This window comes from Leptonotus elevatus, chromosome 14 (assembly GCF_054856555.1).
Source record: "Leptonotus elevatus isolate MCC_2025b chromosome 14, RoL_Lele_1.0, whole genome shotgun sequence".
Taxonomy (NCBI): Eukaryota; Metazoa; Chordata; class Actinopteri; order Syngnathiformes; family Syngnathidae; genus Leptonotus; species Leptonotus elevatus.
In genome coordinates this window covers 22,153,245-22,170,070 of record NC_141252.1, presented here as the reverse complement: position 1 = coordinate 22,170,070, position 16,826 = coordinate 22,153,245, and the positions used below count along the sequence as shown (strand labels likewise).

General features: G+C 38.5%; 1 protein-coding gene across 9 annotated transcripts in view; it reads right to left on the bottom strand.

The window, feature by feature from the left end:
- The window catches only part of ak7b (adenylate kinase 7b), a 125,686-nt gene that overhangs the window by 60,280 nt on the left and 48,580 nt on the right, over positions 1–16,826 (bottom strand). For 8 of the 9 annotated variants that reach the window (XM_086094527.1, XM_086094523.1, XM_086094528.1 and 5 more), the window contains 4 exons: positions 11,780–11,857; positions 10,654–10,803; positions 2,682–2,810; positions 2,505–2,616 (listed from right to left, as the gene is read on the bottom strand). In XM_086094527.1, the coding sequence (XP_085950653.1) occupies positions 2,505–2,616; positions 2,682–2,810; positions 10,654–10,803; positions 11,780–11,857 (469 nt within the window). The remainder of the gene's footprint in view (positions 1–2,504; positions 2,617–2,681; positions 2,811–10,653; positions 10,804–11,779; positions 11,858–16,826) is intronic. The other variant, XM_086094524.1, reaches the window with a different exon arrangement.

Here is a 16,826-nt window from a genome sequence, read left to right as displayed (position 1 = left end):
GTTGTTGTTCTTTGCTCTGCCACACACTGACTTTAATTGTATTTTCGGCTGGCCCCAAAGTCTACGATGCTCCCTCTGCCAAGTTCAGCCGGTGTGACTGTCACTCACAATGCTCGATTAAATGAGCAGGCTCAATCAAATAATATTACAATGGAAGATAATTTACCAAACATTTTTAATTGATTTTTTGCCCCTGTTGGAAAAAAAACTGAACAGATTTTTCCACCGGGGGCCATAAATTATACTTGTAAAATGGAAGTAGCTAACATTATAAATAAGACGAAATGTACATAAAAAGCTGGTGCTGATGATATCTCCAGTAAGATTCTCAAAGCTATTGTGAATAGAATAGCTGAGCCACTTGCACATATAATAAACATAATAATCTCTTCAGCATTGCATTGTTCCAAAACAAATCAAGGTGGCTAAAATAATACCAGTATATAAATCTGATTACATAAATGAAATGCAAAACTAGACCCATATCCATTTTATCAACCCTATCCAAACTTTTGGATAGAATGGTCGACTTGAGACCAGAAGATTATTTAGAAAAACACAATATGCTATTGTCTTTGCAATATGGTTTCCGAAAACATAGCAGCACGTGTATGGCCATTTCTGACTTGATCGAGAAAGTAAATGATTGATGCTTTTTAGAGGGGAGAAATTGCTATTAGTGTATTTCTCGATCTCTCAAAGGCATTTAATACAATCGACCAATCTATCTTACTTTGGAAGTTGGAGCATAGGACTTCAGTGATTCAGGGGCTGTTAGGCACAGAGAAGCTGCGCGCCAGCAACCACATTTCTGCTCCAGCCGTGCGCCCGAGACGCCCCGCAGCACCCACATCAAATGACTGCGGCCTCTCAACCGCGCAAGCACTTCACCACCAACCGGGACTTGTGCCAGCCAAGGACCTGCCGCGGCCCCTACGCGCACCTCTCCACCAACCGCATTCCAGCTGCGCGTGCGCCGACCAACCAGATCACCTCCAACTGAGTTTTCTTCAACTGAGGATCGACGCTTGCCGAGTCCCTCTCTCTCCCGTGCACCTGAACCAGGCCGTAAGTGCGCCTTCATTGCAATCTGACCATACCACTGGCGCAATGCTTGATTCAAATAAAAAAGGATTGACAGGTCAAAACGCTTCCATCTCAATACCCCATCTATCTTTTGCATTACCTTTTTTATCTTAGTTCGTTAGGTTGCATGTTTTCGTTTTATCTTTGATTCACATGTTAATTCCGTTTCATTAATAGGTTAGGCTGTGTTTGATATGTGTGTGTTTACTAAATACATTTGTTGTCTAGAGATTCCATTTCTGCCGAATCATTTGTGTTTTCTGAGTGGATTAGTAATTCTCTTATTAAAGCAAAGAACTCTATAATTAACTAAAGTAGCAAATTCAGATTATGAATACTTGACAATAGGATTTTTATCATTTATTTTGCTCCTACAAATAAGCAAAGTCAACGTGGTGCCCCCAGAGGTTGCTGAGAAAATTACAATTCCCCTCAGTACCGTCTAAATTTCTCATTCGCCATTACGGCAACCCAAATAATCGCTACAAAAACATTACTTGTTCCATCTCCATTGTGTTTTTGTCAGCCGTCTTAAAAGGGTGAGTTGTTTTATTTTAGTTTAGTTGTACTTGAACTTGTTTGTACACTTGGAGGACATGAATTGTATTAGAGTTAAGACAACTTCAATGTCAACCTGTGTCATGTAGAAGATTTTACTTTTTTTTTTTTATTCCACTATATTGTAATGACCACATATATAATAATAATAATGCATTGGATTTATATAGCGCTTTTCTAGACACTCAAAGACGCTTTACAGAGGAATGGATACATTATTCATGCACTCACACATTCACACTGTGGTGGCGGTAAGCTACTTAAGTAGCCACAGCTACCCTGGGGCAGGCTGACAAAAGCGTGGCTGCCAGTGTGCGCCTACGGCCCCTCCGACCACCACCAAACATTCACACCTTCCATACACCAGTGTGAGTAGCACTGGAGGCAATGTGTGTGAAGTGCCTTGCCCAAGGACACAACGACACATGACTTGGGGAGAGCGGGGATCGAATAACCAACCTTCTGGTTCCTGAGCAACCGTCTCTACACCCTGAGCCACGGCCGCCACATGTGGTCAACAATGCACTTCAGTCACTTTATTACCATGACTATGATACAATATAGGGTAGATGCCACGGACTTCTGATTTCCGTAAGTCACACACCCACGCCGTTTCAAGCCACTGCTGCGTCACACAGGCCACATCCCGACATTCACATCCCGACATTCACATCCCGACATTCACATCCCGACATTCACATCCCGACATTCACATCCCGACATTCACATCCCGACATTCACATCCCGACATTCACATCCCGACATTCACATCCCGACATTCGCACCCCTCCGTGGCATATACCCCATAGCATACTAAAATGTATGGTAATAGTAGTAAGTTAAACTTTGTAAGTCTGTACCTCCGTTCTGTTCCATATTGTCCTTGACAATATTAAGCAGTTCCTGGGCTTCTATTACTGATGTTGATTCTTCATTCTCTGCATCTGAAGGAGTGTTCTTCACCATAAATTCCTGGATAAAGGGATAGTAAACTGAGTACAGTCAACAAATTTAGTTCAAAGTGCAGAGACTCTAACCAGGTGTGAGATGGTCTCAGATATTGTCTCATTCAACTTGATGTGATGGAGCTTGTAGTGGTTACATATTTGTTGAGACACGCTGCTTTTCCCCACTGCAGGAGGACCCAGAACACACATACGGATGGGCTAGAAGCACAAAAGAGACAGCTTTAAAATGTGTTTTTTTATTGTCAATAAATTAGTAAGCGTGACAATAAAATCATATGTAAAGTTCAAACTGGGCATTGATCTAATGTGATCCCCAAGTTAAAAATGCTTGGATCACATGGGTGGGCAGCATAACACATGAACCATCAGTGCCCATAAGTAGTTCAATTATTATTTTAGTAAATTAAAATTATTATTTCTTATTTAATTATTAACCCAGGATACATCCTTTCAGCTATCAGATGATTAATAACTGCACGTGTTTTATGTCTTATGTTAAAATTTGTATACTGTAGTAGTGGTTGATTTACTTTCATACATATTTAATTGTGTGTAAACATTAACAAAACTTCCAGTGCCATTAAAATTAGGCATGGTTTTATTGAAATTTAAAAATAAATAAATACATTTATACAGTGAGGAAAATAAGTATTTGAACAGCCTGCGATTTAAGTTTTACCACCGAAATCATGTAGGAGTCTGGAATTTTCCTCATCCACTGTGAGTCACAATCTTAAGTACAAAAATCCGAAAATAACATTGTATGATTTTTATACAATATATATACAATATATTATATAATTTATTTGTATGTTAGTGCTGGAAATAAACATTTGAACATGTGCCAATCAGCTAGAATTCTGGCCCTCAAAGACCTGTTACTGTGCCTTCAAAAAGTCCACCACCGATCAACTTATCAATCTAACTTAGGAGCAACCTTTTGAGTTTGTTAGGCGCATAAAAACACATATGTACCTCACAACCTGCCAGACTACAACGGCTACTATCGGCAAAAACAAAGAGCTGTCAAAAGACACCAAGGACAAAGTGGTAGACCTCTCCACAGGGTGAAATGGGCTACGGGGCAATTGCCAAGTAGCTTGGTGAAAAACGATCAGAAGGATAGAAAATAGAAGGGGGGGGGGGGGGTAGAGTGAGTAGATGTGTTTGTGGTGTGGTCCTCAGACAATCCGAGTTGTATATGCTTAAAACACCTTAAATGTGAAGGCATTTAATGCTTAACGTTGATTAAGAGTTTGGCTGCTGACCATTACCGTTTTCAACCTGCTCTAATTTGGTAATTTTTCATCCGATTAAAAAAATGAGAACATGCTCGCATTCCCCAAACCCTTGCCGTTCTAAGGAACCATTTCTGGAATCTGCATCTTCAAACAGGGACAGTAAGATACGTTTAGTTTATGTTGATTATGGTTAACTTCCACATTTCTTGAACGATTTCTATCGTTTACATTCTAAACTGTTCAGCTCATTTACATAAAAAAATACATAAAAAAAACGCAACATTGTTATTTTTTTTTTTTAAAGGCAATGGAATGGACTGTGAAATTAATGAATTTAATTACAACTGTTTGATTTATAATATTACTATTTAGAAGTGAACAAAATTGCTTTAATTTACTCAGTATGTCTCTGAGGGAGAATTTAAGGTGATGTGGGGGTGTGAAGCAAATGTGTTAAATAGATTCCTTTGTCTTTACAAAACCAGTTGAGCAAGAAGGGGGGGTTTCTCTTCACATTACTGAGAGCAAAGCGAATGTGTTAAAAATATTTCTTTGTTTAAGGTCTGCTCTGAAAACAACATCATTGTAGGAGGGGGAAGTTTGGTGAGTGTATTGATGTATCATGTGACTGTCTGGGAAGGAGAAGAACGGCTGAGGATTGGACGAAGAAGACGGGGAGGGGTTTGAAGAATCAGGGGAGGATACTAGTGATTTGCTCGGAGGAGGAGCGTCACACATGCGGGGAAAGAATGGCGACGTTTGGTCGGCTTCATGTGTCCATAAGCTTATGTGAAAATAAATCCTGATTTCACCGATCTCATTGTCTGAGTTTGATAATCAACATTGTGAACACGGGAAAACAAAGAAACGTTTTCTAACAGATGGTGAACCCAGACGCTGAATTCATAAAGGACAGGACTTTCTAGGCGCCTAACTACTAAATTACGGTAAGTGGAGATGTTTATCCACATAGGGAAGTCCTGTCTGTTGAGAATGCTGCGACGGTTTTCGTGTGATAAATTTTAACTGCATTGTACATGAGATTTGGGTGAATGGGTGTTTTTCTTTTTTAAATAACACGTACGTGGGGTGGAGCACTCTGAAAGTGCTGGCATGTAGAAGCATTTTTTGACGACAGGATGAAGTAAGCGGTTTTATTTTGTTTTGTTTTATTCCGCTACGAAGAATTCGATAGACCATAATGGTTATTTAATTAATTTTGAGAGGGATACGGATTGATGCGGGGTTTTTTCTTCCACTAAGAAATCTAGAGATTATGGTACGCGCCTGCTTTTTTCATAGCAGTTATTTGGGACAGGATGACGCAGAGTGTTTAATTTTACCTCTGGGGAGCATTCGATAGCACGTAATAAGTTATTTTAAAATGCACGGCTGCTGAAAATTAAGCAGTATTGAGGGTACGGACAGGTTGATAGCAGCGGGGAAATTGGCTTGTACCGCTGTTTGTTTGATCGAGAGATTACGTGATTCGTTATTTATGTATGTTCAATGTCTGTGATGTGGGTACCTTTTGTGGTTGTCTGTGTTTATTTTGAGGTAAGGAAGGAGTAACGAGCGACGTTGCGAGGTAAATATGGCCTGTTGAATTGTGGTACCACCAGTGGGACGTCACTGAATTAATGATAATGGTGTATACGTATTGCATGTGATAATAAACGTGCAAATAATGTGAGGAATGGAAGGTGAATTTGACTGTAATACTGTGTGTTTTGACCCTGTGATAGGTGTGTGTGTGTGTGTGTGTGTGTGTGTGTGTGTGTGTGTGTGTGTGTGTGTGTGTGTGTGTGTGTGTGTGTGTGTGTGTGTGTGTGTGTGTGTGTGTGTGTGTGTGTGTGTGTGTGTGTGTGAGAGCAGCATTTGTGGAGGAGGTGAGACTTCAAGTGAATGTTTTTTGTTATAAAATGACTGGGGTCAATTGTGTGATTACTATGGGAGTTTTTCTAGTTGGGATGTGTGTGTGCGTATGTGCCAGCAATAGTTTGAAAAGTTGAGAGTGGGACTGGGATAGTGTGTAAAGGGTTGTGTGGCCATGTTTGTATTTTTTCTGTATTTGATTAGGTTCGCTTTTATAGTTGTATGTGAAGTAATACTTGTTTTTTGATAAATAATTTTTAATTTTTTTTCTTCCTATGACTCCCTGATAACTCAGTCGTAGGCATGACATTTTTTTTAACCTTTGTTCTCTCTCTGAGTTTCATTCCAGAATTTGGTGTCACCATTTTGTGGGCGGTTCCGAGGCTTAGGACACCCATGTGGGCGCTGATCGGTAGTTGTCACATTTTAGACATTATTTGAGGTAACATGTAATGAAAAAAGAGTCTAAGGTAGACTGCTATGAAAATATGGTATGCTATAGTTATACAAAATAATTTTTTATAAGACACATACTATGCATAAATACAGGTAGTGAACTCTCTTGCTGTGATCTTATCTCCCTCTGTCTATTGCGAGTGGATAATGTGTCAACCAGGTTCAATCATTGGCCAAAAGGTGTTTTTCTTGGGTGTCCCAACATCGTGCTGGATTAACCTGGCTATTGGGCTCCCGATTGCGGACAGCGTTCTCCTGCTCTGCTTGGTGTAATGAGTGGACGGCAAGCTGCACGAAGGCTGCTTTCGGTGCGGTGAAGTGACCACAGCCTGCATCTGGGATGGTGCACCGTGTATACACACGTCCAGTGACTGTTCAATGACTCTTATGCATTGTTTTGGGATTGAGCATAATGTCCAGTCTATCTTTTGAGCAGACATCTCGAAATCTCCTCCTGTGGCCTTGATGAACTCTTCCTGGGAGCAACACAGTGAAAGCCCAGGCCTGCTTTGAACTTTGCCCTGCGCAGCTGCTGACATCTGCTGGACAGGAATGGATATTGACTCCAGTTGTTGACTCAAAGTTCTCTGGTCATCTGAGATTTGCCCCTCAGGTCGTATTTTGGTCTGATTGTTTACATTTGCACTCTGTACTGTGTCAGATTGGGAGATGTGATCTATAGCAACGTAGTTTAGGAAATTGGAAATAACATATGTGAATTTGTGATAGGTTATTTGGTAAAATTTAGTTCAAACTTAATTATTTAATTTTTCGTTATTTGATGCTTGTTGGATTTGGTCTACTAAATTATGCCCATTTTCTTTTTAAGTCCCAGCTTCTGGATTGAAATCTTGGGAGTGGAACCGACAACAGCGAGTTTGCTGGTTAATTTTAGATTTTTCTCACAACACTGTGATTTATGAATCCCACAGATGTTACTCTTTGTAATGTATTTTGCTGTGTTTTTACAGGCCCCACTAATCTGTAAAGGAGGTGGGGTTGTTTAGCTTTTTGAGAATAATTTTCGGTTTGCTTAGATCTAGGAGTATTGTCATTTTTGTTGCTTTTGATTATAAAATGTTTGTTTTACTCGTTGAGGGGGCAGATATTTGGAAGTTTTGTGTGATTTGTAACCTGGTATAGATTACTTAGGTTGTCAAAACTCTATTTATTTTTTTCTCTTCTTTGACCCAAAGTCCTCACACTGCGATGTCTCCAATTACATCTGCTTGCGCTTATTTACATTGTGTGGACATGGCCGTTTGCGATGATGAAGATCCCCGCTGGAATTTTTCTGTAAAATTAATTAATTATTCTGTATGTTGGACTCTGTCAAGTCCAAAAGATGGATTGAAATGAATTAAGTTAATTATAACTGTTTAATTTATAATATTACTATTTAGAAGTGGACACAATTGCTTTAATTTACTCAGTATGTCTCTGAGGGAGAATTTAAGGTGATGTGGGGGTATGAAGCAAATGTGTTAAATAGATTCCTTTGTCTTTACAAAACCAGTTGAGCAAGAAGGGGGTTTTTCTCTTCACATTACTGAGAGCAAAGCGAATGTGTTAATTAGATTTATTTGTTTAAACTGGGGCCAGCAGGTCTGCTCTGAAAACAACATCATTGTAGGAGGGGGAAGTTTGGTGAGTGTATTGATGTATCATGTGACTGTCTGGGAAGGAGAAGAACGGCTGAGGATTGGACGAAGAAGACGGGGAGGGGTTTGAAGAATCAGGGGAGGATACTAGTGATTTGCTCGGAGGAGGAGCGACACACATGCGGGGAAACAATGGCGGCGTTTGGCTGCGACTTCATGTGTCCATAAGCTTATGTGAAAATAAATCCTGATTTCACCGATCTCATTGTCTGAGTTTGATAATCAACATTGTGAACACGGGAAAACAAAGAAACGTTTTCTAACAATGCCTAGTGAGCAAAGATTGTGGCCATGGTGACGAGTTGAAGTGAAACTTTTGGAAATAGATTTTTTGGTTCCCGTCACTCAAAGGCTAATTTCTCCACTCAAGCCGACACAATACACACCAATGTTAAAAAGCTATTTCGCTCAGTGTCTTTGAACCCGCACAGGGGGGAGAGCTTTCATTCCTTAAATTTTTTTTTTTTGGGAAAAATTGCAACAAAATAAGCAAAAATTCATATCGGTCGGTTAACGTGTCTTGGAAAAAGGTGCTTGATGTGTGATTTTGTCTTTCCTTTTCCCATTCATTTCAATGGGACTTTTTTTTGGGAGTTTTTTTGGAATAGCGGCGCCATGGTAACTCGGAATTCTTAAGAAAAATAATGCCGCAGCGAGTCAGATCGAGCCGCATCGTTTGATACCTCATTTGTGCCGGTGCGATCTACGGTACGGGCCGCATTTTTGCAGAAAATAATAAACCCTTTTTCCCTTTTTCTAGGATAGTAATATGCCTTCTGCTTCGCAGCAGGCCTATAATAATTAAGATGGTCTCCCTACCAAGATTTTTCAATTCATTTTAGAATATTCCTGTATATATCCCAAAAAAGCATTTTAAGTTGATTGACTCGGTTATTTTGCCTTTCATTTGGGGTTATAAGGTGCATAGAATTGCAAAACAATTTCTCCAACAAGCCAAGGAAGATGGCAGTCTTGGCCTACCGTTTTTCTTGCACTATTATTGGGCAGCCAATGTAAGAGTCATGGTGTATTGGCAAATTAATCAAGACTTGGTGTCGTCAGAGAATGTTCCTTCTTGGTTGACAATAGAACATAGTTTAGTCCCAAAAACCTCTCTCCAGGCAATTATTTTTTACTTGCCTAGGCCATTGTCCTCTCAGAGAGGAGAACATTTTATTATACTGCGCACCCAGAAAATCTAAATGCAGATTCGAAAATTTTGCAATCTCCCTAGTACATGTTCCAGTGTGGCATAATCATTTTGCTCCCTCATTTACGGATCCGTTTTTTAGAGAATGGAGTCCGATGGGTATAGAGTCAATTAAAAATGTATATATTGATAACAAATTCTGTTCATTTGAACAATTACAAATAAAATATAATTTGCCTAAAGGTAATTTTTTTAGATTCTTACAATTGAGGAGTTATGTCAGACAAAATATCCCAACATTTAACTGTCTCCCTTTGGAAAAGGATTTGTTTAAAATCTTAATGGGGCCCATTTTTCTAAAATGTAATCTCTTCATTAGTAAAAAAAATAATAATAATTTGAGCAAATGTACTTGTTCCACATCTTTGATTAAAGAAAAATGGGACGAGGTTCTCAATATTACAATAAGGGAGGATATATGGTGGAAAAAGCGCTGGGTGACATTAAAAAATGTTCTGTTAACTCTAGGCTACAGATAATTCAGTATAAGGTAGTTACATTAGTCAAAAGTGAGGTTAAACAAAACCTTCCCACAAACATCACCTATATGTGAAAGATGTAAGATAACGAATAGCACATTAGCACATAAATTTTGGCTCCGCCCAAGGATTCGAGATTTTTGATTTTCAATATTTAAATGGTACTCTCAAGTATTCAAAATACCAATTGATCCTGACCCTATAATTGCTCTGTTTGGTTTTTCGGATGCTTTGCAAAAATTGGGTCATGATAAGACTTTTGTGGTTGCTTATGGCATGATAATAACCAAAAGGGGCATCTTAAAATTATGGAAGTCTGATGTTCCACCCCACTTTGAAACCTGGCTTAGGGAATTTATAGGAGTGTTACATATAGAAAAACTGAGATACGAGGTATTAGACAACCCTCAAAAGTTTTGTATTGTATGGCAGCCAATTTTAGAACACTTGAAATAGTAGTAGTATACGTGGACTTTGGTTAAAAAAAATGGGATAAGTACTTCAAAGTGTTTGTGTTATTGTGAGTATGTATTGCAATATGTTTAGCGCACATTTGGGGGGAAATGTACACATGCAGAATATACAGATGTATAGTTTCATATACATTTCTTCATATTGTGATTTATTTATTAATTTGTGTGTGTGTATATCTTGTCTCCTGTGTGTCAAGGAGACAGTAGAAAGCCAACAATTGACAGAAATTGTAAGTCACTGTTTGTTGTATGTTGTTCATTGAAAACATTTCTAAATAAACATGGTAAAAAGAAAAGAAAAAAAGAAAATAGAAGAGGGTAATGATGACTGTCAACCTCCCTTGGATTGGGGTTCCATGCAAGATTTCAAATTTGTGGGGTATCAGCGATGCTAACAAAAGCGAGGTAGGGCCTACGTTAAATTGTTTAAATTGTGGGCTTAATCTATATTCAATGAAAGTTTAACTTTTTGATGGGATTATGGAAATTAATCAACTTTTCCATGATGTCTGATTTTTGGGGGAAAGGATCTGTATGTCTAAGACACCTGAGAACGGTTTTAAATTGGGTGCAGCAATAGTTTGATATTATACTGTATACGGTAGTATACCCAATTGTTGTTGTTCTCTCTCTATTCAGTACATACCAGCAGTCCCCTGGTCTGGCGATACTCTTCCACCACTAGCTCTATGTTCTCCACCAGACCGAACTCACACAACCAGTGGACAGAGAACAGTTCCTTGAGATGGACACCCTCCATGCAAAGGTTGACGTGCAAAAAATCAATGTCCATGACCTTTTAAGAATGTGAGAGACAATATTAGAAGCAGTTAAAATGTTTTAGAAAACAACACAATTACAAACACACCCAACCCACCCAAAACCATCCATCATCTACAGTATATAGTTTATCCTGTTTAGGGTCACGTGGAGGTGGAGCCTATGCTGGTTGACTTCAGTTGGAAGGCAGACGAGGCTATACAGTAGACCAGTTGCCAGTAAGTCAAAGGGAACATAAACAGTGCAAGAATTCCACAATGTTTGGTTTAGGTATGAGAGCCAAGATGAACTTTTTATTGCTTAAAATGCTTTTTCAGCCCGATTCAGGTGAAACTGTCCAAATCTTCAAAATTAACATGTGCACAGTAAAATAAATGCTATAATCACACTCAAGATGCTAAAATACACAAAATAGTGCAATCATTTAGAGTCCACAACGTTTTGTTTAGGTGTGAGAGCCAAGATTAACTTTGTATTGCTTTAAATGTGTTTTCAGCTCCTGATGGTATATTTGAGGTAAATCTGTCAAAATCTTCAAAATTAACATGTGGACAGTGAAATAAATGCTATAAACAAACACTTTCACTCACATTCACTCTCTCGCTGAATGGTAATTAAACCCACACTGCCTGCACCCAAGTCAGCCGTATGGACTGTACCACTACACTATCAGTGACTCAACAGGAGAATTGTCTTTCTTTAAATGATCACTTACATATACTCCATATCACATGTGTCAAGATCTGGTCCTCGAGGGCCTGAGTCCTGCATGTTTTCAAGGTTTCTCTACTCCAACACACCTGATTCAATGATCAGAATCATTATCAGGCTCCTGCAGAGCTTGCTGATGAGCTTTAATATAAATCAGCTGTGTTGAACGTGGGAAACCTCTAAAACAGGCAGGACTCAGGCCCTCGAGGACCGGACCTTGACACCACTGCTCTATAACGTACATTTGTAAACTTTCTATTGGCCCAAAAAGTGCAACCTACACTGAGGTCCTGTTTAAGGAAGGCCTCTTCAAAGGGTTTCCTCTGGATCTTCCCAATTCCGAGTGCACAGGCAATGGACTGATGAAAAACAAAATTGAATGTTATTTGACATTCATGCTTTTTTATTCCAATATCTCTAAACCAAAATTTAAATTACAAGACATAACATGAAAATCGCTTACATGTTGAAAACTAGGGGTGTGCTCAAAAAATGTATACAACAATATTTCGTATATATAATCGTTGTGGGCCTCATTACAATACACATATCGATACGCAGGCGTCAGAATCAATATTGCTCGTTAACGTTAAATAGGCAGTTAAAGCAAGGTTGCTTGCGCTGGAAGTTTCACTCATGCACTAACAGCAGGTGGGGGGGGGGGGGGGGGGGTGGCTGTTGGGGGAGCGGCTTGCATTGTACTTAACAAGCAGTCTTTGAAGTCAATTGCCTTAAATTAGTCCACGTGTTGCATGAGCGCATTTGCAATCAAATTTTTTTTTTAAATCAAACAAAAAGGGGATTTTTAACCTCAAGCAAATTTAAATCAAACAAAAAGGGATTTCAAATTTAAAAAATATATATTTGTAAACAAAAAACAAATTGCAAACAAAATTTGTATTATTATAATTTTTTTTAACTTGTGGCAAGTTTTCAGGTTTTGTTTGCAACTCCTGACTTTTGGTTGCAAATTGGTTTGGCAGTTGCGAATCTGTTTTGCGGTTGCAGATCTGTTTTGCGGTTTCAAATCAGTTTTTTGGTTGCAAATCTTTTTCCGTTTTGTGTGGGCGGGGTATTAAACTCAACCGATGATAGAAGCCTTTTCATTGGGCAGCTTGGAAGCCGCTGCGACAACGTTCATTGGTCAGCTGTCTGACTCTTCCTGGCTCATTCTACAGTTGCCGCCAGCATCGAGGTAAATATTGTTTGTTTGTTTTTTTTACTTTTCAGTTTTAGTTATATCTTATATTTATCTAAAAGCAACTCTAAATCTATCATTTATCCAGTGCTTTGGTCTAACCATTACAATTAGCGTAATCACTCACTCAGCATTGCTTAACCATGTTAGCTAGCTAGCTAGCTAGCTCTGATAGTCTGATACCTGACTCATTCATGAAGCTATGTTGTTGGCAGTCGAAACACACAAATATAGGGCTCACTGGGATAGCTGTTAGTATGACGTTTTGTTGTTTTTTTACTCAAAAAGAAACCTTTGCATTCGCTTCACATACAAGAAGGACTGGGAGTAAAATGTATTTACAGTAGCTGCTTCCCCTACATCTTGGATGTTTGAAGTAGAGATTAAATTTGTGATAATTCTGTGATTATTATTTATTGCTCCTGTTTGTTTACTGTACAAGTCAAGTTAAAAATGTGGGGAAACTGAGTAATGGGGACGATCACTACCGCTACTAATAAACTTTTCTAGATATACAGACACAAACAAATGTAAAATAGTAGACAATTTGTCTTCATAACACTGTGGAGAATCAAGGTAATTCAGTTTCAGAAACAAAAATGGTTTCCTCCACTTTCTGTTTAGTGTCAACGTCTGATTTATGGACATACACTAAAGGTTATCAAGTCAGTTCACCTGATTACAGATTGCTCTTGATTTGGTTCTGAATGTGATGATACGATTTAGCTACTACTCAGTGGAGGGGCAGATCTATTCTAGGGGGGATACAGGGCCAGCCCAAAACAGAACATGTCCTAAACTATTTGCCTTATTTTCTTTTCCAGTAGAATTTTTCAAAAATAACAACATTATAGAAACAATGTGTACCTATTTGCATGCTTGATTGGTTTTACCATGTTTAATAATTAAAAATAGAAAAAAAAAAGTGTTCTTTGCATCTTTCTATTTTTCTGAATGTGGCCCCCAGAGGAAAAGGTTTGGACACCCCTGCTGTACAAGAAACAGGTCGTGGCAGTTGTATAGGTGGGAAAAGTGTCCATGACCAGAGGTAATTTTATATGCGAGACCATTATATAAGTGATTGTCTGTACCAAAAAAGATGTGTTAAGTTTCTAAAAGTCGTTTTAGCCATATTTTAGATTGTTCTAGATGTTTTATGGTAGTATGCTGCATATGCATGTAAACAATTGTAACCTTTTTTTTCTATGTCTTTAACATCCTCTTCCTTCTTTTAAATGTGGGGTGGAACAGCTATGAAGAGAACTGGGGTGTAACCTGTCAGTACTACTGTGTACTCCATGGATTGGAGGAACATGGCTTGATTAAAAACACGTTTCAACTTCAAGTACTTTAAAACAAGTTCTCCCATCACAAACGAGCTCTGGTAAGACACCGCCATTTTTACGACATCTCTATGCATTTATGTCACGACATAGCATGCACACACTGGACGTGGCCTTGCTATTACTTTTTACATGACACTTGTTTGAATGTGCAAAAGGTGTATTTCATCCCAGTGAATCCAAATAAATAACATTTCGATTTTGTCGTTTTATTCTTTTTTATTTATATTTTTATTTTGTATTTTTTTTTATGTGGGTGAGTATGTGTAAGTGCGTGTGTGCGTGCGGGTGAGTGTGTGTGTATTCATTAATTCACCAAAAACCTATTAAAAAATCCCATACCGTTCACCTAAACCGAACACCGCCGTCAGGAGACCCGAGGAAGGACCAAAGAAAAGAAAGGAAAGTGAAATCCAGCACCGGACAGGGGACCGCAGCACTGCTCTATACTGCGGTCTGCCCCAACCGATTGAAAGTGGCATATCCAAAATTATTCTTACCCTTCTCAAAAATCTATAGAAAAGTATGTATTAGCTATTACAACTAATGAAACACATCCTATAGTTGCTGTTCAGCTTTTTGTATGACTCGGCTGATATATTAGCACATTAATCTTTAGCGATGAGCTCTTTTTTTTTTTTTTTTTTCAGAATTCAAGTCTGGATTCTCTGGACAAAACGTTAATATTTTTGTCTGCAAACCATTTCTTAACCACTTTGCTGTGTGTTTTGGGATTTTGTCATGCTAAAATGTCCACATATTCAAAATTTGCAGAGGGGTATGAATAATTGTATATACACAACTCACAAAAAGTTAGGGATATTTGGCCTTCAGGGGAAATGTATGAACAATTTAAAAAGTTCACATTACAGTGATATCAATACATGAATGTAGGACACTTTGAGTGGTTCCACCACACTGGAATCCCTCTCTAAGTAGAAAGATGCACTGGGGATTTCCTCATCTCAAACAATTGATTGAAACAACAATGGTGGGTAACTCACAACTAGAAATTTCAAAGTCTCAATAAATCATGTGCCCTTGAGCATCAATTACAGCTTGACAACGACGTCTCATGCTGTTCACAAGTCGACTCATTGTCTGCTGAGGCATGGCATCCCACTCTTCTTGAAGGGCATTGAGGTTCTGGGGTGCAGTGTTTCCAGCCTCTACACGGCGACTCTGCTGATCCCACAGGTTTTTAATAGGATTTAGGTCTGGAGAAAGTGCAGGCCATTCCATTTGAGGCACACCAGTCTCCCAACAGCCATTCCCTGATGATGCCACCTCCATGAGCTGTATGTGAATTTTGCCGTTAAGCTCCTTGTTAGAGAACAGCAACAAAAAGTACTGAAACATTTAACAGTTGAACATGTGCATTCAAAAGCTTAGAGATGGTCACATTAAGTTCACCTGTAAAGGTTTGAATGCATTTTAGGCTCGTCCTAAAATTTCACCCAAAAGCCTTTCATGAATTAATTTGACATTCCAGATCCATCAATATGAAGAGCCCCTCCTTTTGGACCATGACAGTGAACAGTGCACGGGATCATCGTATGTGCCATCCAATGCTCTTTGTCAGAGGAAAGACTTGCTACAGCAAATAAATCCAACCTCTTATTCCTTCAAATCTGGTCAGGACATCTTCTTGCAGGCTCTCAATGTTGCGGTCTAGTGGGCAATCAAAGACATTGCAAACTTGCAGATTGGTCCTAAGATTTATTACATTTGTTTATGTCACAAAATAAATTCTTATGCCAAGCAGTTTGTCTTGTATTTTTAGAAAACTCAGCATATGAATTTTCCACAATTTTCCATCAATAATAAAGCATTTTGCAGTTCAGGTAAAAACAGGACATGTGGGACAGACTCTCTGAGACGGATGCTTGTGGGCCTGCACCACCTCAGGAACGGAGGAGGCTCCTCCATTTTCATCTTCTGATTTCACATCTTAAATATTAAAGAAAATATAAGTAGCTTATAAGTGACAAACATACAAAGTAGGCTTTTGTTTTTAATCAGGTAAGCTGTGTTTGACATGATTTGTAGAGTTACCAAACGATCAATAAACAATATAACAATCACAGATTAAAGTTATTACAAAATATTTTAATTCCCAACTATCACAAATGTAGGGGAAGCAGCTACTGTAAATTCAACTCCCAGTCCTGCTTGTATGTGAAGCAAATGCAATGGTTTCTTTATGAGTAAAAAACAACAACAAAACTTCATACAACAGCTATCCCAGTGAGACATATATTTGTGTGTTTCGACTGCCAATAACATAGCTTCATGAATGTGTCAAATATCTGACTCAGAGCTTTCTAGCTAGCTGGCTAGCTGGCTAAGCAAAGCTGAGTGAGTGATTACGCTAATTGGAATGGTTAGACCAAAGTACCGGATCAAGGGTTGCTTTTAGATAAATATAACTAAAACAGAAAAGTAAAAAAGAAGAAGCAATATTTACCTTCTATCATCGGTTGAGCGGAGGACCCCGCCCACACAAGACATAAAAAGATTTGCAACCGCACAACATATTCGCAACTGCAATCCAGATTTGCAACCAAAAGTCAGGAGTTGCAAACAAAACCTAAAAACTTGCTTGCAAAAGTAAAAAAAATGCTAATACATTAATTTTGTTTGCAATTAGTTTTTTTGTTTTGCAAAATGTTTTTTTTAATTTGAAATCCCTTTTTTTTTAAATTGAAATTCATTTGAGATTGCAAATCCCCTTTTTGTTTGATTAAAAAAAAATTATGATTGCAAATCCCTTTTTTTGTTTGATTG